At 41.2% G+C, this 20,427-nt stretch overlaps 1 protein-coding gene across 1 annotated transcript; it reads left to right on the top strand.

The window, feature by feature from the left end:
* The first annotated feature begins 7,906 nt into the window (after positions 1–7,906).
* serpini1 (serpin peptidase inhibitor, clade I (neuroserpin), member 1) lies at positions 7,907–15,296 on the top strand. The gene is made up of 8 exons (XM_030766734.1): positions 7,907–8,159; positions 9,239–9,469; positions 9,760–9,954; positions 12,312–12,516; positions 13,893–14,002; positions 14,294–14,380; positions 14,877–14,966; positions 15,220–15,296. The coding sequence occupies exons 1-8, from the start codon at positions 7,907–7,909 to the stop codon at positions 15,294–15,296; spliced, it is 1,248 nt and encodes a 415-aa protein (XP_030622594.1).
* Positions 15,297–20,427: the final 5,131 nt, after the last annotated feature.

Here is a 20,427-nt window from a genome sequence, read left to right as displayed (position 1 = left end):
GGTGTGCATTTTGTTCCTTCACATACCCTTTAGCCTACTCTTTCATTCATACACAATTGCAGCCTTGCAGGCTTACAAATAGATACCTTAGTTTCATTATTCAGTTAAATTTTCATTTATTTCTTTTTGAAATAAGAACTTTAAATAAGAGGACTGTGTGTGATGTCATTTTCAGAGTTGGGAAAGAGCTGCTTTAGTCATGTCAGGCTTCTTGACTAAAGTGAGCTTTGGTCAGAGTCTAAGCAGAGGTGACATTGTCTGTTATTAGGCTCTTACAGTAAGCACAGGAAAATACAGATTTTAGGCTTGTTTTTTTGGCCAGTCTACCTCTAGTCAGCAAGTATAGCCTGCTGTTAAACCAACAGAAGAATCTCAAAATCAATTATATAGCTAGTTTTATTTTCACAATTATATATTTCATGATAAAAAAAAAAGAAAGAAATTACGTTAACGGTAGATTTACCCGTTTTAACTTTAAACCAACAATGGATTCAGAAATGTAGCTTCAAAATGCAGAGAGCATAGTCTCATCCTTCTATAAAAGTCATGTGATTCCCAGAGATCGCTGAGATGTTGAGCTCTATAAACAGATCTGCTAAGCTGGCCTTGTTGACTCTCTCCTGGATAAATCTGAAACCCTGTGAGACATATATTTAAGTCATTACCCAGAGCCCAGCTGAACGTGGTGTAGAATAATACATACAGTGCAAAGCTGAGTGTGGTATTCAGGGTGCAAGTTGTGATGGAGATTAGAATGATGCTAGTGGGCAATCAAAGCATCTCTCTCTCTTTCCCTCTCTCTCTCTCTCTCTCTCTCTCTCTCTCTCTCTCTCTCTCCCTCTCTCGCTTGTAGGTCAAACAGGTTGTCGTATTGCATGAATAAAGAGGCACACCACTCATCCATCTGTTTGCCTGGCTGAGTGTGAAGGCGAGTGCCAGTACCCCCTGTGAATATTAGTGAATCCGTGTGGTAATGAAAAAGGGTATGTTAGGGCTAGTTTCTTCTTTTTAGCATGTTAATTGTACGTGTGTAATTATCTTGGCATCAACTGTAAACACACAAACCATTTGGAAACACGGTGAAAATTCTAGCAACCGTGAATTCCTGCACTGATTGTATAGTCATGAATACTGCAAAATATGCAGGTTAGCATGAAATGTGCTTTTAAGAGAGCTTGGCATCTGTTCACTCACTCTGATGTTCAGAGGGAGGATTTTGAAAGAGGACTGTTGTCATTTCGTCCATGGCAGCATGACACTCAAAGCTCATGGGGATTAAATGGCACGTGTCATTCATACTGGGCAAATCTGACCAATTTTAATTCTGTCATGTCAACTATCAACAAGATCACACATCTCTCTAATTTCCTGTTTTAACCTCACACTTCAGTTTGTTATATCTATTCCTTCTTTCTCATAATGGCTGTTACCTAATATTTTGGCAGCGATATAATATCTGAATCCTTTTGTATTCCTCTTCCTTTTTTCCTTTACTGCTGTCAGTCTCAGTCTCCCTCTCTTGTGTACATCCCCAGTTATAGCCTCTGCAATGCTCCCTGTTAGTCCGTCTCTCTCTCTCTCTCTCTCTCTCTCTCTCTCTCTCTCTCTCTCTCTCTCTCTCTCTCTCTCAGAGACCACCTATAGCTATTCAGCTCTATTCAGATTGTCATTTATCTACTCATATCCCTGGTGCCATAACACAGCCTTGAGCTGACATTGAAATTTTACATTGAAGTTGAAATGCTCCTGACTCTGGGGTCCTGACGCTGTCTATGCTGGAGAGAAGGTTACCACAGAAATACTGAAGTGCTGATGGAAGGAAGGGATGTTGGGGTATAAGTGAAGAGATCTGAGGGAGTCTGAGATGTTGACTCAGTCCCTGAGTGACAGGGTTTGACACACACTCTGCGCCACCTGAAAATCTCTCTGTGGGGTGTTTTTTCTGTTCTGACTCTGATGAGAGACAGTGGTTTAGATGGACACTGGTGACTGGAGCTTTGAGTCAGAGGGTTGTCTTATTGCCCAGAGGTGAAATGCATTCTTCTTCCTTTGAACTTGGCAAAGACAAATGCTCTGAGGGCTGTATAATTCCCATATGCATATATTGGGAGTGCAGAGGAAAGAGGAGAAACCTGCTTATCTACGCTCCTGAGGAAATGTATCCAATAAGAGGGTATGATGGAGGGAGAAAGAGTGGGGGAGAGATAAAAAAAAAAAGAAAGAGAAGGGGGGGTGTTAGAAGCACAACTTTTAAAGGGCATGATTGAGGGAATGGAGGAAGTAGAAAAAGAGTGAGAGAAGGAGATAGACGGAGGGAGAGAGGAAAGAGATGTCTCATGGTTCCTCTCAGAGGCGAACAATACAGGGCCTGTATTGGGAAGATAAATGTTTCTGTTTATTGCTTATTGGTGAGGCTGTATGATTGACAGGTGGATGTTGATGCTAGAGTAGCTTTCCATACTCTCTCCCTCTCTCTTTCCTCATATGAATGTTAGAGTAGGGAAGAAGGACAAGAGGTTTGGAACACACTCTCATGGCAAAAGGATGATAATATCACGCGCGCACACACACTCAGGAGAAAATCCTCTTACACTGAGCCCCTGTCTCTGTATGGTGAATGGGACTTTGCAGCACTCCACTGTCCATGACAGACAATCTGCTGTTTGAGCACACTGGCCGTGTGGTTTTGTTGTGCAGGTGTAGAGGTGTGGAGTCAGCTGGGTTTGGGTCTATACTGAATTCAATTAGAGACTAATGGTTGATTCCAGTTCAGTTCTTGGCATAGCAGTCTTGTAAAACAGAATCAGAACTGAAGTGGAATAATATGGAACAGAATTTAAATATATATAATTGTATAGTCAGGAGAGATGTTATTTGCAATTACTAATTATACAAATTACTTAATATATTAGGACATTAAATAAAATAAAATTTTATTTCGATGAATATGCTTACTTTAATATGTCAGAAAATTATTTATGTAAGGTTGCTTTCTTTTTTTCAGGATTTAACTCCCAACAAAGTGAACTTACACTGAATTTCATGGTTTTCAGTTAAACTTCCTGTACTCACAGTTCAGATAAAGTTCTTTTTTTGTCCATTCCATTTCGCTTTCCAGTTAATAACGAATTGACCTAAACCCAGGACAGGTCCTTATTTTACAAATGTGTCTCTTCAAAAATCCTCTTTCTTTACCTGCCCTCTGTTTTAGTTGTGTTTTCCTTTCTTTCTTTTGTTAGTTCAGTTTCAGGTTTCTGTCTAGTTTTTCTGACTAGTATGCCTTGGTCTTGTTCTGTTTTTTTTCTCTGTTTTAAGGTTGTTAGACTCTTCCTCTGTCCTTCTCTCTTTCTGTGTTTCTGTTTTCTTCTCTCTCCAGTCTCTGTTTTTGTGAGTGACCTTAGAATGGTGATAATGGGAATATCGTGTACATGAATTTCTCTCAGAGATTGAGTCTTAATCGAGGCTGAGTTAGGGTTGACCAGTGCTGCAGTCCAACCTCTCTCCTGCTTCAGAGGACCTCATTCTCTCAGTACATGGCTCCTTAGTTTCTCTATCAGTTTACCAGTCCCTCTCACAACCAAGCATAAAACTGTCCTCCCTCAGTGCCTCCATCACCTCCTCTGTCTTCTTTACCTCCCTCCTTACTGTTACCCTCTTGTCTTGTCCTCCCCCTCTCCTTTCCTTTTTCTCTAATGCCCAGGTCCCATCCTTTTCATTTTTCCATTTAATTTTCATTCTTTAATTTCTCCCTCTCTTGTTATCCCATGGCTCCTCCTTCCTCACAATTCCCGGTCAGTCCATGCTCTGCTGTCGCAGCAGATGTACTCCAGAGCTCCAGAGCGGGGGGTGGGATCAATGGCAGTGTACCCAATCTGCTCTTCATTATCTGGGGCACTCCAGCAGAGAAAACGGGGCTGATGGATGAGGGTTCACATACACCCTGCCACTAGGGATCCAGCTTGGCTGCACCCGTTACAGTGCCCTCTGTGTGTTTGTGTGTGTGTGTGTGTGTGTGTGCGCGCATGTGCGTGTGTGTGTGTATTTACATATTTGTGAAAAGCAGAGCAAACAGGAAGGAGGATGGTAAGCCCTGACTGAAAGCATGTTTGGGTTTTTCAGAGCACCAAAACCTAAGGATTCTTCTCCTTCAATCTTTAATTAACAATACATGTACATGAGTACCTTTTTACTCCATTAAGACATTAAGTTTTTCCCTTAGTCTGGATGGCAGTTGTGTGACCAACTTTCTAAACTTATGATCATGCAAAAAAAAAATTGCCTGTGAAGCCTAAAGCAGAAGAGCATTCATCCACTGGTCTTTTTTACTGGTTAATGGTCTCTGTGGAGCGAAAGGATGGCACCTCTTGCAGCAGTAACCAGCACTAAAACGAATGTGTGACAAGAACGTTCTGTTTAATCGTAAGACAGACATAACTGACATCAAGTACACAGCATTACTGTTTGTCCATCCAAACTGGATATATCTACATGTGCACACACCCACACGTCCCTGATTTTGCCACTTTCAGTGATTTCACCAGTTAACATTTTAGTTCACACAGGAAAATCAGAGGGTTGCAAACATGACCAAATTAGTCGCAGCCTGGTGCCCTTTTCTATTTGAAAAACAATACAAGGGATCTCTTCATGTTAACTAGCTTAGTGGATTGATCCTACTGCAGTTATCTGCCAGCTTTCTTGAAACACTTCTACATGCAAAAAGTTGTCATGGTTACGAAGCCCACTGTCTCTGCATATGGAGGTAGGAGAGACAACCAGGAGCAGACAGAAAAAATTACATTAAAAATATTTTAAATTTAAAATGTTATGAAAAACTTATTGCAAAATAGGGAATACAACTGACACACGGTCATGTGAATAATTATCATTTTGAATGGCACCGACAAGAAAAAATAATTGCAAAATGTTGATAAAAACAAACAAACAAACATACAAAAAGATTTCGGAAAGTGTAGAGTTTAGGCAGATGAAATCCTAAACTTGGATCCTAATCCTAAACTAAGCTTGGTGTTGCCCAACTCTTGGGCTGGTAACAAACATAACTATTAATTGTTCCTTTCCCTGGATTACAATGTACAACTCAACCAAATCATGGATTTCATGACTGGCAGGAAGAGTTGAATTGGATCTGGGGTTAAGTATGGTCTGAAACAGTGTAACTGGAGTGGATCTTTAAGTTCTGGATGGGGGTAGATATAGCAGTCCCTGAGGGACTGTGCTCTGAATTGGTGATGGAGACTTGGTTCCCTGAGTCTGGTTTACAGATCCACAGACTGTGTTTCACTACTGTCCTTACACCACTCCTTCAGTGGAATGTCGATTAGACCAGGTGACAGATTAGGGATAGAGCACGACAGAACTGGAGCAGGTGCTGTGTGTGTGTGTATGTGTGTGTGTGTGTGTGTGTGTGTGTGTTCGCGCGCGCACGCAAACGCGCGCATCTGTGTAAGACACAGAAATGGAGAAAAAGATTGGAGCGTGCCTCAAATCTCTGTCCAGCTGGCAGAAAGGCAGACAGGCACTTTCACTCAAAAATTCAGTAAAGAGGGAGAACAGCTTTGGACTGCTTGGCCTTGGCACACGGGAACAGTCGTCAGCAGGTGGGGTCAGGGTTTGATAGTGGCCTCTCTGGAATTAAGTCAAATATATGACAGTCTTTCATCAGTTGACATGTGAACGGAGGAGAACACAGCAGCTGCTTTGACTGAAGCAGTGCTGCATGTGGACTGACCATGTCAGTGAAGAGTTTGGTGGATGTGGACATGTCATTTATGTGTGCTTAAGGAAAGATAGAGACTCATGCCCAAACTCATTTAATTTTCTCTCTTTTTTTTCTCTACTCTCCCTTTTCTCTTACCCGCCTCCCTCTCTTGCATCACTCATCTCTCTTTCCTCATAACATGTTTTCTTCAGTGAGTAATAGTCCTCCAGTCCCCAGCAGTCTGGATCTGTCTGGCTTTCACTAACCCAGAGGCATCTTATGATGAGACAGGCTTGTGGCTAAAGACAGACCAGAAAAGAAAGCTCAGACAGGGACAGGAAATGGGGGTCAGAGCTTTGTTTTTGAATGTCAGTATTTTACTCAGGTACGCACTTTGGCATGACCACCCTGGAACTCTGAAGCTCTTGATTTGGCTGGTCAGGTTTTCCCAGGAAGACATCAACAAACCAAAGGTCAGACACTTTTCTTCTTTTCAGGTGGTACTCCCTCCCTTCCCTTCTCTCTCTCCCCACCTCTTTTCTCTTTGTTGTTCACAAACTGGGCATCTGTTTTCATGCCTGGATACCAGCCATCAGTGAGAGGTTCTCTTACACAACAGGGTCATGCCAACACACGTGAGAGAGTTCTCAGAGGTCCGGTTGGATTTCCTTGGGCCGTTCCACAGAAGGCTCTCAAACAAGGAGATTTGAATTAAGGACTCTGGGCGAGAGACATCAACATGCTGTTCAGGGATTATTGGGGGGAAAGTTTGAGGATGACAATGTCTAAGCAGAAACAGTGGAGAGTGTGTGATCCCTGTAATTGGATTATAATATAGAATAGAGGTCCTGGGGCTGGGGTCGGGGTCTTAGGGGAGACTGCAGGATCAAGTGGTCAAATTAGTCAATAAGAAAGTTCCAGAGGAAAAGTTGTGAAGCCATCCGAACCATCAGAATTTAGAAAAGCTGCATCTTTTCAGGCTAGAACCTGAAAACATTTGTCTTCATTAGGATCAAAACAAGTCTGCTTGTACATTTTAAAGGTCTTGTGGCCGACAGTCTGGTCCACAGCCTGGTTTAGATGTTATGATTTGGCTTTAATGTAAAACACAGAGGACGTGACCCAGCCTTAACACATTAGTAGTGACTAGCAGTGTTTTGGGACGGAATGGGGGAAGGAAGCTACAGTACTGAGCTATGTTTGTTTACTGAGGTGCCAATGTCACAGCGGTTAACGCGGAACAATGTTTGTGAGCTCGCTGATGCAAAAATAATGAGTACTCTTAGCCCACGAGGTTAACTCATACAAAACCACACAATGGACAAGTCATGTTCTGGTACATGGCAGCACAGTGCATCGAGGCCCACACCCTGTGCACACCCCAAGCTACAGATGGCTTTTCTTTGTGCTATTTTATCTCTCTCTCTCTCTGTATAGGCACCGCTATGACATACACTTTCCAATTTTCTTTGTTTGTGCAGAAAACAACGTTGCCAAGCAACAGCAGAGGCAAAGAGATGGAGCATTTGTGTGTGCCCTGTGTGTGTGTGTAGATGCAGTGAAGCTGCATATGTGAACATATGTACTCTTTCACTCTGAGGAGGTGCATAATGTTTAAATTGTCTTTTTGTATTTGAATAATTGTGCATACCTGCACTGTATGTGTGTGTGTGTGTGTGTGTGTGTGTGTGTGTGTGTGTGTGTGTGTGTGTAATAAACAGCAGTGATGATGTAGCAGCCACCGAGAGGTGCAGGGAAGCCTTAATTCCAGATGAGCATATAGTATGTCAGACAAGGGCAAAGAGAGAGAGAGAGAGAGAGAGAGAGGCACAAGGTACATCTCAATCATTGATAGCCCATGCTGAGCTGGGAGTTAGAGATGATAGAGTAGAAGGTATGTTGACTTAAGACATGCGTATAGTACCACACACATGCACACTCACTGATGCAGGGATGTTTGAAAAGAAGCCTGGGATCGATTGGATGGTCAGCATGAATATTCATGAGACTGTAGAATACATTAATCTCCACAGAACTGTGATACAAGCTGTGGGTTAATGTACAGTAATGAGGCATACTGCTCAGCCTGTCTCTGCTGCTGAGAATTCATTATCTCTCTCTCTCTCTCTCTCTCTCTCTCTCTCTCTCTCTCTCTCATATCAGAGCTCTCCCTCATTTCATGCAATGTTTGTTCTTGGACTCTTGCCGCTGTTGCTGCTGCGGGTGTGCTGTAGCCGGGCGGCGGACATTTCAGGGGATGTGACTACCGAGTTCTCGGTCAGACTGTACCATCAGCTCCAGGCGGCGGGGGGCGAGGACAACATCATCTTCTCCCCTCTGAGCGTGTCCCTGGCCCTGGGAATGGTAGAGCTGGGAGCCAGAGGTTCCTCGCTGCAGGAAATCAGAGAGGCAGTGGGTTACAGCCACTTCAGACAAGGCACGTAGTAAAGAGACTTCACTTCTCACATTCAGAAATGGTACAATTAAAAAAAAAAACAAAAAAAAACCAGCAAGACACACAGTACATCCTATAAATGCATAGTACATATGCAGAGTACATACTGGAGCTAGACCTGTAATGGAAACGTCCGATGGAAAAGGACTTGAGCTTTGAAGTAATTAATGACATTTACAAAGTCAGCTACAAAAGTGAGTCTTATTAAAATGAACATTAATTGCCAATATGTGTATTAAAGAGTTAAAGCAGTGTTTTAATGTGTACATCTAAAGGATTGTTAAAGATGTAATGTTAAACGGAAGCCCATGCTCAAATCGCAGGTTCATTGGTCACAAAAACAGTTTTTTCTTTTTAATGTGGAAACGGTGACAGAGACCAAAATCCCTACAGCAAGGAAAACTGATGTCAAAACAGTGGGAGAAGGTTGAAGGTTTAAGCTCACAAGACAGGAACAGAAAGACCCTTTCATGGACCACAAGACAGTGGCTGTAAAACACAAAACAACAGACCTCAGAAATGACCTCAGGACTCAGCATCTCTGACCCAGTCTGCTGTGAGCTTCAGAGAGGGTTAGATTTACAGTAGGCTTGCCATTTGGAAACTGCTTAACCATGGCCAGGCACAAAAAGATATGACTTTGTGTAATGCGCCAAAGAGAAAAATCTCTGAGAAGTGGAAAGCCACAGTATAGTCGGATATGTCATCCATTACTCCTACATTCAGACGAGTATGTGTTTGGAGAGAGTCAGATGACTGGCAGCCAGTGCTTGTGAAACAGAGTCGTGATTCAGTTATGGTATGGATAGTCATCCAGTGGGAGTTTCTGAGTCTGACAATTACTCTGCATGGTAGAGCTACAGAACAAGCTTAAGGCACTCTGTAGTACAAATCCTGTTTCCTAAAGATGTTTCCATATTCCAAGACCTTAAAGCCCCATACTCACTGCTGAATGGATCCAAGCCATCTCAGTGGTCCTCAAATTGAATTGACCTGAAATGTATTGAATCAGGCTGTTGTGAACTGATGTTTTGTGAAATCTGTGACCGACATCATTCCAGATGAGGAGTTCTCTTTACTCAGGAACCTGACCCAGACCCTGTCTGTGGACGAGGCCCAGTACGTCGTTCGGCTCGCCAACTCCCTCTTCCTGCAGAACGGCGTCCATTTCAACAAGGACTTCCTCCGTCTGATGAAGAAGTACTTTAAGGCAGAGGTGGAGACGGTGGACTTCAGTGAGTCGGCGGCCGTAGCAGAACACATCAACACATGGGTGGAGAACCACACTGACAGTAAGTAAGGAAAGAATCACAGAGGAATACACACAAATTACCTGACGTTACGCGCTTCATCCCACAAACACAGAGAAAAAGTGCTTACCTTGACCTTAACAAACATACTACAGACTGTATTCAATGTTAACTGGGAGACACTCTACTCTCTCACCAGTATGAAGGAGAATTTCAAGCATATGTGTGAAACTAATGTGTGTTATGAAATGCGTAAAGCAAGTCCTAAGAAAAAAGGTTTCTGTAAAAAGATCCTTCTCGTCCAGTTTAGCCAGCTCTGTTTCCACACACAGGTAAAATCCACAGCCTGGTGTCAGCGGACGACTTCAGCAGTGTGACCCGGATAGCCCTGGTCAACGCTGTGTATTTTCGCGGCAGCTGGAAGAACCAGTTCCGACCAGAAAACACCAGAACTTTCTCCTTCAGTAAGGATGATGGGAGTGAAGTTCAGACTCTGATGATGTACCAGCAGGGAGAGTTTTACTATGGTGAGTTACAGATTGTCATGTGCAGTGGGATTTCTCTTATGGTGAATGTTAAACTGATGGATGGATGGAAATTATTACTATTGTGAGCCCAAAGCAGACATGTGGTTAAAGTCTTGCTGGAGATCTGGTTTGTAGTCTGAGTGGAGCTGAATCTGGGTGGAGGTGGTGGCTTCAGTAGGTCTGATAAGAGGTTTGTCTGGGTGGCAGATTGAGCTGCCTCACAGCAGATAGAGAAGAAGGATAAGGAGAAGACAATTCAGGTTTTATAAAGCAAAGGGAGTTCCAAATACAGGATTTGCAACAGTTTTTGTTTTGCTTCTTCTCACTTGACTGGATGGACTGAAATCTGGTTTCAAGTAAATATCATTTCATCCATAATCAGGTGACAGTAAAATAAATATATTTAGTTTTTAGAGAAATTTAGCGAGACTACAGCAGAAAATTCAAGAGAGAGATCCTCTCTCAAACCAGAAGGAGGAGGAGAAGCCTGGGCTGGAGAGGAGCATGACGGTGTTCAAATCCCTAACCAGCCTCCAAGGCTGCCCAACTGAACAGAACAGTCTAGATCACAAAAACTCAGATCAACATTTTTCAAGTGTGTGTGTGTGTGTGTGTGTGTGTGCACGCGCGCAAATCCTCGTAAAAAACAGAAAACAAATCATTGTACAGAAATAGACAGTGTAGTGTCTAGATGTTAGCAGATTACACATCTGTTGTATTGATTAATTTATTTCTCATCTGTATCATGTATGAGTGTGTGTCAGTTAAAAGGTGCTTTTGCCAAGGGCATCATGACAGGGATTAGGAATGAGCCAGTCTGAAACCCTAATATCTCAGTTCATTTCCATAACTGCTGGTATTCCTATGTAACACACACACACACACACACAGATCTACACACGGATATACACACACATCAGGCATTTAATTTTGAAGTTGAGAGATAACTTTAATTTTTTTTTCATAAATGAGAAACAAGTTTGATAGACAGGCAGAATTCTTTCGCAAAGCATTCAGAAGATTAAATGAGCAATGACTTGATTCATCCCAGGCTTAAAAAATATCCTGTCTTGAAAAAGCACAGTTGATTATATTTGTTCTCTTTAATGCTCAGAGTTCGAAAATAACCAGTTTGATCTGTGATTTCTCTATTGACTGAACACATTTTATGCATTTGCTGCTTGTGCCAAGAAATGGACGTGCATGTGTGTGTGTGCATGTGCGTGTGTGTGTGTGTGTGTGTGTGTGCATGCACCTTATTTGGCTGCTTGAGTGTGCAGTGATTTGAATCTGGGGAGAGAGGGCCGGCACAAACACATCACAGGGTCATTGCAATGTCACAATGTGTCAAAGTGTGTGAGCTGTTCTTTATTCTCTGTATTACACAGAGTTAGAACACGGCCCTGGGTGAGAATGACAGATGTGGTGAGAAAACCTGCAATAAGATAATTTACGTGTATCAGTCATTTAGAAAGGTTAAATGAGTAAAGCAGAGTCTGTTTAATGTCTATAATAGTAAATAGAATAGCTTTCTGATCTGACTAGGGCCAGGTTGGAGTTGTGTTTGTCAGCTGCAGTAAGGACAGTCAGCCGGCTGTCTGACTCGACAGTCTTCCTCTCTCTTAGGCAAACGGCTGTACGTGGAACTCTTTAATGTCATAGGCAGTGCATAACTGGTTTTGTTCAGTTCTGTTTGAGTTGAGTAGTTTGAATTGAGGTCTGTCCACTCAGACACCAGAAGAGGAGATCTCTACTGCACTAGTGCTGCAAGTCTCTCTCTCTCTCTCACACTCACACACACACACATACACACACTTCACACAATACAGTACATAAACACACACCCAACTTTCAGTCTCATTGATTAAAAACTAAATGCTGTCTGTTCCTTGAAGGCATTTCAGACTTTGTCGACTGCTGGTCCTACTAAAAGCATACGATTTTTCATATATAGTGTTATGCATAAATATATATATTATTTACATACACTTAATACAAAATGCATACAAATATTCAAAGAACATGAGGTTTAACATGCTCAAACTGCCGTGGAACTGGCTGTTTTGTTACGATGAAACAATCTGCGTTAACCACTGTTCAGTATATTTGTCTACAAGCTAATTGATTAACACTTAACTGCATGGGCTTTTGAGAAGTTGGAGCCTCTTTTCTTGCTGTGGCCATTCACCCTGAACAAAAGCGACGTTTAAGTTTTTGTGTTTCTGACTGAGTGAACACTGGTTGTATTTGCGGTCTGGCCCATTTGAACCTGGCACAGGTTGTTACACATCACACCTGGAGGTGAGAGAGAGAGTGAGAGAGAGAGGAGCACTGACTACCCCTGTCTTGTTTGGCAGGCGAGTTCAGTGATGGTACGTCGGAGGCTGGTGGCGTGTACCAGGTGTTGGAGATGCCATATGAGGGAGAGGAGATGAGTATGATGATTGTGCTGCCGAGGCAGGAGGTTCCTCTGGCCACACTGGAGCCCATCATCAAAGCCCCACTGCTGGAAGACTGGGCCAACAATGTCAAACGCCAGAAGGTGGAGGTCTACCTGCCCAGGTGAGATTTAAACAAAACACCCCCACTCCCTCCCCTCCCCCATCAGGCTGAGTGCAAGCCATAGCACAATCCCAAAATCCATCCAAAACAAACAAATCATACACAATTTTTACAACTGAAATTTTTACAACTGAAAGACTACATTATGGGCAGCCTTTGCACTGAGTTACTCAGAAATTTGTGCATTGTAATAATTAAGGTTTATTGTGAGACGGCATATTTTTAGGTAACATTTCAATATGCTTCAGTACATGAGATGTACTATTTAATTTTCCTCATTTTGACAAGGCAGTATTTACATTACTGATGGGATTATGACAGGTTTGAGAAGAATGTGCAGAACAATCTGATTAAAGCACCTATGGGATTATGATCAGATAATGGAATATTCCAGTTTACATGGTAAGAGAAGTAGTAAATCGGATTCACATAATGAATCTTCACTCAAGGAGGGATGGGTATCAGTTGCCTAATTAGCCTACAGGTATATTTTGAAAAACTCGCAGGTCACATTTCTTTGTCATATATTGCTTGCACGCTCTGTGAGGTCTGTAATATTAAAGAGTATAGCTGGGCCTACACACTCAAAAAAACAAAATAGTTGCCGTTGTCGGGTTTTCCAATGGACTCGGATCTGTTCTGGAGTCCTGATGCAACCATCATCAGACAGTTTACTGGAGACTTTTCCAAACAGCTCACCATTTCTGGTCTTCCTGCCCTCTAGATATTTTAATACGTTACTTCTTTTAAAACTCTAAATATACTCTCCTCTTCTGTCCAAAAATGATTGTCATGTCGCTCCATGCTAGTTAGTAAGCAGCCTACCATAGATTTGGTAATGGTAAACTAAATTGGAAATGTCCGTGCAGTATCAAAGACCAGGCAAGCGGAAATAAACTCCAACTGAAATCAGAGTATCAGTTACATGCAATATCCAATCAGATCGAAATCAAATACTCCAGGTTATTCTTTTGGATTTCATGAAATTTGATTTCAGTCAGATAACCAAATCTACATGACGTTTTTTTAATCGGAGTAAAGATCATAATTGGATTGAAATCGGATTTTTTACCTGCATGTAGCCACACTGACCGATTAATATCTGATTGCTGTAGTAGTTTGACTCATAGTGAACATTATGATGCTGACTGTTATTCTCAGTGTTCTTTTCCTGTTCCCCATCAATGAGGCTGGTCTCCAAACGTAACACTGGCCGTCGGTGATAAGATTTTCAGCTGCATACTGTTCAGATGTTTTATTTGTTTTTGAAGAGCGGTTTGTTGATCTAAGAGAAGCTGAGTAGAGAGGAGATGAAACTGTAAAAGCTAAGCTAAGCCCTGTGCTCACTGTCTGGGTGTGCCTGCTGTCTGTGGCAGGTTTAAGGTGGAGCAGAAGATTGATCTGAGGGAGAGTCTAAAGGAGCTGGGCATCAAGAATATCTTCACCAAGGATGCAGACCTGTCTGCCATGACTGCCGAGATGTCTGGTACTGTATTTTAACACACACACACGCACACACACACACTGCTTTTTTCCCCTCTCAGGTGGTGCTTTTAAAATAGTTTATAAATAACGTGTGTGGTTTTGTTTCATGCTTAAAAAGCCTTTTTTGTAAACCACTTGAGCACCACAATGTGAACATGTGTGCCTCATGAAAAAATCTCTTATGAAGCACACACACACACACACACACACACACACACAGATATACACACACATCTGCTTTGTTAGTTTTGAAAGCTTATGTTCAGTTGTCTCTGTGGTTCCATCATTTCAGAGGGGAAGGATCTATTCATTGGGAGAGCAGTTCAGAAAGCTTATCTGGAGGTGACTGAGGAAGGAGCAGAGGGAGCAGCAGGATCAGGTGAACTCACCCACTCTGTCTCCCATCCCTATAATTACATTCTCCACTGGAATGACTGCATTTAATAAAATCTCTTTCTCTCTGCCTCTCTCGCTCATTCTCAACCTGCTCTCTCAAATTCCTCTGCTCTTCTGTTTACATCACTGTCAGTTTCGTTTATTTTCCCTGTCACTCATTTTTCCATCCATGTATCTCTTTCTCTCTCTCTCTCTTACTCACTCATCATCTCTATTTTGTGAGCAAGGTTTTCGCTCTCTTTTTTTTCCCCCCATTACCGCAGCGTGGGAATATTTTAAAAAGCAGTTACTTTGCGATGCTAAATGCTAACGGCGCCCCCTCCTGTTGACTGACTGACTCATGCAATGCCTTGTGGAAAATAAAAGTTGTTTCCCGAACACAGAGTTGTGCTGAGAATTGTACTGAGAGATGCTGTCATTTGGTTTCTGTAATGCTGTCATTTGGTTTCTGTAATGTTGTGTGGTTTACTGTGCTGTAGGAATGATAGCTCTGACCAGAACACTGGTGCTGTATCCACAAGTCATGGCAGATCATCCTTTCTTTTTCATTATCAGAAACAGAAAGACAGGTATGCTTCCTCCCTCTCTCTCTATTTCTCTCTCTCTCTCTCTCTTATACATACATATAGCCATGACATGTAAAACTACTTTATAGTTTAAACCTTAAGACATGACCACTGATGGCCAATGATACCATCTTTAATTTAATGGTTATCTTAGATGGAAAAATTGCAAATATTTGTGAAATAGAATTAACCTGTGACTTGCAAAGTTTTGATCATGTTTTGTTTGTTTTGTTGTGTGTTTAATTTTTTTTTCAAGGCTCTATCCTCTTCATGGGCAGAGTTATGAACCCTGAAGTCATAGAACCCATTGACCATGACTTCGACTCCGTGTAGTAATCTCGACGTTTATGCCTCGTCCTTTTCCCTCCACTGAGTTTTAGTGCTCTGCCCCCAGAGCACAGAGTCACGAAATCCACCGCCTCTCAAATTACTCCCCATGTTTTTAAGACCTAATTAAAGCCCTGCAAAGCTACACACACACACACGCATATATAGAAATATATTTGGAAAAGGTTGTGTTTTTGATACTGTAAGCTATAGCCATCTGAGGAAAGCTGTAAATATAGCTACATTTATGAGGTAATGGTAACTACGACCATCTGGTGGACACGTATATATTTATCTATGGGCTAAATACCTTACCTTTCCTCCCAAATACTCTTCAAGCCCAGCACTCTGGTTCTGCACTTTTCTGTTATTGTATATTTGCTACTGTGTTACATAGGAAAAAGTAGATATTTATTGAGAGAATGTGTGCTGTACTGTAGATATAGAAATAGATATAGATATATTATAATCACTATGAATCTTAGTAATTATTTTCTTCTTTTTCTTTCTTTCTTTTTTTTTAGTTTGGTCTGTCAGGTTTTTTTTTTTCCCCATGGCTGAAGTACTGCTGAATTACTGATATGCCTTATATGCGGTTTTGATTTTAATGGATGATCAGGGGTGTATAGTCAGGTAATGGAAACAGGTTACCATGGAAACGTGCCAGGAAGGCTGACTTGCTGAGATTGTGTTAGGTATACAGGGATAAAACTGAAGAGAAAAAAAGGAGAACAGAACACCAGCTGTATTCTCTCTTCACAGAAATAAAACATGAATGTGCTCAAATTAAAAGACTCCTCTCCTCTCTCAGACTGGTTGTAAAAAAAAAAAAAGCCTGCCAGTGTTTCCAATACTCATTTCTATCTCTATCCCTGCATATTAATACACATGGAGTCTGTGTGTACAGACATATACATATGGAGTACATATGGGTCTACTGAGGGTCCTCAGGGTGTTAGTGAGCTGGATGCTGATTTGTGTAGAATGCTAATTTGTCAAATCAATGCTGATGACCATGTTACTGAAATAGTGTCTTAGTGTCTCTCTTTGAAGGAAAACAAAATAGAACTCTTCTGTTCCAGGCCAGAAAGTGAATGCATTCTTCTTTGATTCACAAACTAGCATACATCTCCCATATGTCATCATCATTTCAGCAAATCAGGCTCTCTCAATAACAACTGCAGATATCTCAGGTCCAATCACATCACACAATCTTTTTATCCAATGAGGTTTGGCAAGTGAAAGGCTTGTAACATGTCAGTTGAACTTAGTCCACTCTTATTCATCAGTGATCACTGTGATCCAACCACCACACACTGAACCCTTTACCTGTGATTGCATAAAATAATGGTAATATAATCAGTGATAGGTTAAATAGCCTTTAGCTACTGTTATGCACTATACATCTTGTTAGCAAACCAGGTAATTTGAACTGATGTCTAGTTTAACATTATACATTTAAGTTGTTGCCATTTTGTTGCAACTGTGTTGTTTACAAACAAAATAATAATTTATCTATTCATGAAGCATCAATCTGTATATTTATTTCATTTAGTCAGTTTTTTACAATATGCATTCCAGTACCAAAGATGATAACGAGAGTCTTGTATTTTATTTCCGTATACAGAAGCTCGTAAGAGCAGAACACCCGCAAAGCCCCTGCGTCTCAGGTGGAGGTGAGCTACAAGTGTCACCTGAGACTAAAATTGGCCATTGAGGATGATGTTCACAGGTGGTTGACTGATTGAGTAAAATAAAAATATGAAATATAAAATATGGAAAATCATAAAAATACAATGGTCACAGGGCCATCATAAGAATCCACATCCTTTATTTATTATCATTCTTACAAGCACTTCCTATCTGGCTCCTGACTGGACTGTTGCATGACAAATGTGATTCAAGTTATTGTATAGGACAAATATTACTGTATTATAAAAACTGCTGAAAAGGTATCTGGCTCCTTTTCTGAGAGTGATCCAACCACCATACATCGAATCCCTCATGTACAATAACATATCATAAAGTCTCACACAAAATCAAAATAATATTAGACATGTATGAGTCTATATTCATTAGCACTACAAGATCTGACATTTGCTAAACTCTCTCTTTAATATGAAATGTACTTCTCATATTTGCGATGTGTCTGTTACAGTTCAGGTGCTTTCTTACGCCACAGTCAAATGCTATTACAAACTTAGTTGATGAAAGAACTGTTGATAGCACAGTTTCTCAGGAATCTTACATCACTGTAGAGTTCAAATCATGAATTATTTATGACTTATTTATGAGAATGGGAATGGGATTTGGTGCTGGTACTTTATCAAACAGTTGATCAAATCCATGCAATTTATTTTGTCTCATAAAAAAGGAACTTTTGTTCCCATAGGATGGAATATTGCTTGCAAAGTGGAAGTTAGTGATACTTAGGCGTGTAGAAAAATCCAGACATAGATCATTTAAAGGGAAAGCTTTATTTTGCGCTGATTTTAGACAAAAACATTTATTTTTAATTATATTTTACTGCATGACAAACATATGACATACTATCAAGGTATTGTTAAGGCCAAGGGGAGGGCGCATATGTGTGGGGGTTGTATCATAAGGGAAGTCTTGTGTCACTCTCTGTACTCATTGTGCAGTTTTATCATACTGATTATTTGCACCTGACCCTGCTGATTATCTGCCAATAAAAGCAGTGTTCTGGGGACCAAACAGGCAGAGTACACCTAGTGTGGTATGGCTTTGGGCTCTTCACGATAGCTTATGCAGTGTTGATTCAGGAGCATGGAGAATTTTAGTAAATAATACATTTTTCATGAAAATATGACCCATATATATTACATATAATTGAGAGCTGGCGAGGATTCATCATCTTAGTTTAGCTTTATGCTTATTTTGGGGGCTCCCTAAATGCCTCTTCTCCCGCATCATCTCATTTTGATTTGAAGGAGAGAGAGAGAGAGAGAGAGAGGGTGGTAAAAGGTGAACATTTGACTTGCAAAGAGTCTCTTAAGGGCCAACATTTCCAGGTTATGCTGTTGAGTAGCCAGCTATCAAGTTAGATTGAGAGCGCAGATTTCACAGTAGTTTGTTTCACAGTTTGCATGAAGTCAGTAAAGTTACGACCAACCTACAACTTCTGTGAGAATTGCTTCAAAAAATGGCCATCTGCCCATGACAGCATGGCCCCATCATCTCTGTCCAAGCACACCTCAGTGTTCATCACCTCTGTGCTCACATGGTAGAACATTATGCTTCTCATTGTAATTACTCTATTGCAGCAGTAAAGTTCTTTTCCTTTTTTTCCCCATGGCTATGTTGAACGTGTGAAATTTTCTCCTCCACTTCACTCACATTTATGTTTAGACACAGGACAGATGTTTTTGTCCAAATTGACTTACAAAAGAGCATGGGCTCAAATCAGCCTGTCTTGGTACACAAAACTAATGCTAAGAACCACTCTCAGAACTGTGGTTTTTAGTGCTTTTGTGTCAATTTGTTGTGCAATTAAAACAGACATGCAGAAACCGGTCACAATATCTGTGTAAAACTATTAATGGACTGGGGCTAATGGACATCCTGGGTCAGGTGACCCATGAATGTGTCTGAACACGTAATTGAGCAGAGCAATTCATTCCACCAGTATGAAGCTAGGTGAAAACAAGATTTGAGATTGATACCAGGGGGTATTCCAGAAAGCAGGTTTAACAAACTCTGAGTTTAATCCATAACTCTGAGTTGATGAACCCTGAAATGGGAAACTCCTTGTTTTCGGTTCCAGAGAAGCTGATCTCAGTTAGTTCAATCACCTCTGAGTATGTTCACTCTGAGTTAAACGCGTGCATGACAATTATAAAAAGCCATCATCAATGGAGCTCCGATGCTATTCACCCTGGCAACTGGCGAAAACAAAAGTAGTCTTACTTCACCCCACCGCAGTTAGAAATTGTGATACATGCTTATGGCGAGTATAAGCACATTTTCCAAAAAAAAAGAAAAAAAGTGCAACATCACTGCATCAACAAAGGCGAGACAATTGGCGTGTGAGAGAATTGCTGCTCGAGTCAATGCGTAGGTTTGAATGCAGAAGTCTATTCATTTAACCACACTTTCTTTTAATATTACAGGTGAAAGTGGAGGAATGTTATTGAATAAAATTCTATTTTCTTTTAGGTGCAATCCCATGGGCACAAAGTGCACTTGGCAGCCGCTAAAAATGAAATATAAAAATATAGTTCAAACAAGTAAGGAATATTTTGCTTTGGCCTGTAGGCTCATGACTGTACCTCATTTTGGTTTTAATAATATTTGACATTAACTTGGAGTAGCTTTAACCCCCAACAGAATGCTGTTTTAAGACACAAATGTCCTCTCGCCTAATATCCTGCTTAGCAGATTAACGTTTGAGTTCTACTCAGCTAACAAAAAGAAGGGAAGAGGCCTGTAAAACAGGTGAAGGGCCACCACCATCACCTCTAACAGAGGCAGAGGAGCTGGCCCTGAGCCATAAAACTGGGCAACCAGTGGCTGAAGGCATCCCTGGAGGGAGCTCATCCATATCAATATATATTCCTTTTTGGGTTTTTCATTTCTCCCAACAGTCACTGATGATCTCATCAGCCTTGTTGAGCCTCCTGCCACAACAGGACTCCTTGCAGTTGTAAGTACTCAATACTCCAGAGATTTTACCAAATATAGTTGTTGAAAGTATACTGAAACAGAATGTTCTTCATCACAGGAAGAGGAGGAGGAGGAGGAGGAGGAGGAGGATGAATATGATGATGAGGAGGAGGACATGTTGTCTGCTGCCACAGACAGGGATTCAGAAAAGCCTACAGAGGTTTACATCTTAATATAATGTATGACAGCTACTGATATTTCTCTCCCCATTTAAATGTTTTTACATTCTTGTGTGGAATTTTGAGTTTGAAATGCACATTGAAGTGATGACACGTTTTTAACAGAGCATGAATGGGCATTACCAGGAGGAGAGTCCATCAACCTCCACAGCACAGACTGAAACAGTGAGATGTTCAGTAAATGCCAGGTTAATTCTGCATGTAGAACTGTAGAATAATGTCATCCTTATGTTTTCTCTGTTACCAGTAAAGGAGTTGTATAAAATGCATCC

This window comes from Chanos chanos, chromosome 2 (genome assembly GCF_902362185.1).
Source record: "Chanos chanos chromosome 2, fChaCha1.1, whole genome shotgun sequence".
Lineage (NCBI taxonomy): Eukaryota > Metazoa > Chordata > Actinopteri > Gonorynchiformes > Chanidae > Chanos > Chanos chanos.
This window is presented reverse-complemented; position numbering and strand designations above follow the sequence as displayed.

Bases quoted from the DNA above. Each gene is read 5' to 3' on its own strand.
- serpini1 (XM_030766734.1), top strand. From the start codon at position 7,907: ATGTTTGTTCTTGGACTCTTGCCGCTGTTGCTGCTGCGGGTGTGCTGT. The intron at 9,470-9,759 runs GTAAGTAAGGAA...TTCCACACACAG, and splicing joins GGTGGAGAACCACACTGACA to GTAAAATCCACAGCCTGGTG. The intron at 14,003-14,293 runs GTACTGTATTTT...CCATCATTTCAG, and splicing joins CATGACTGCCGAGATGTCTG to AGGGGAAGGATCTATTCATT.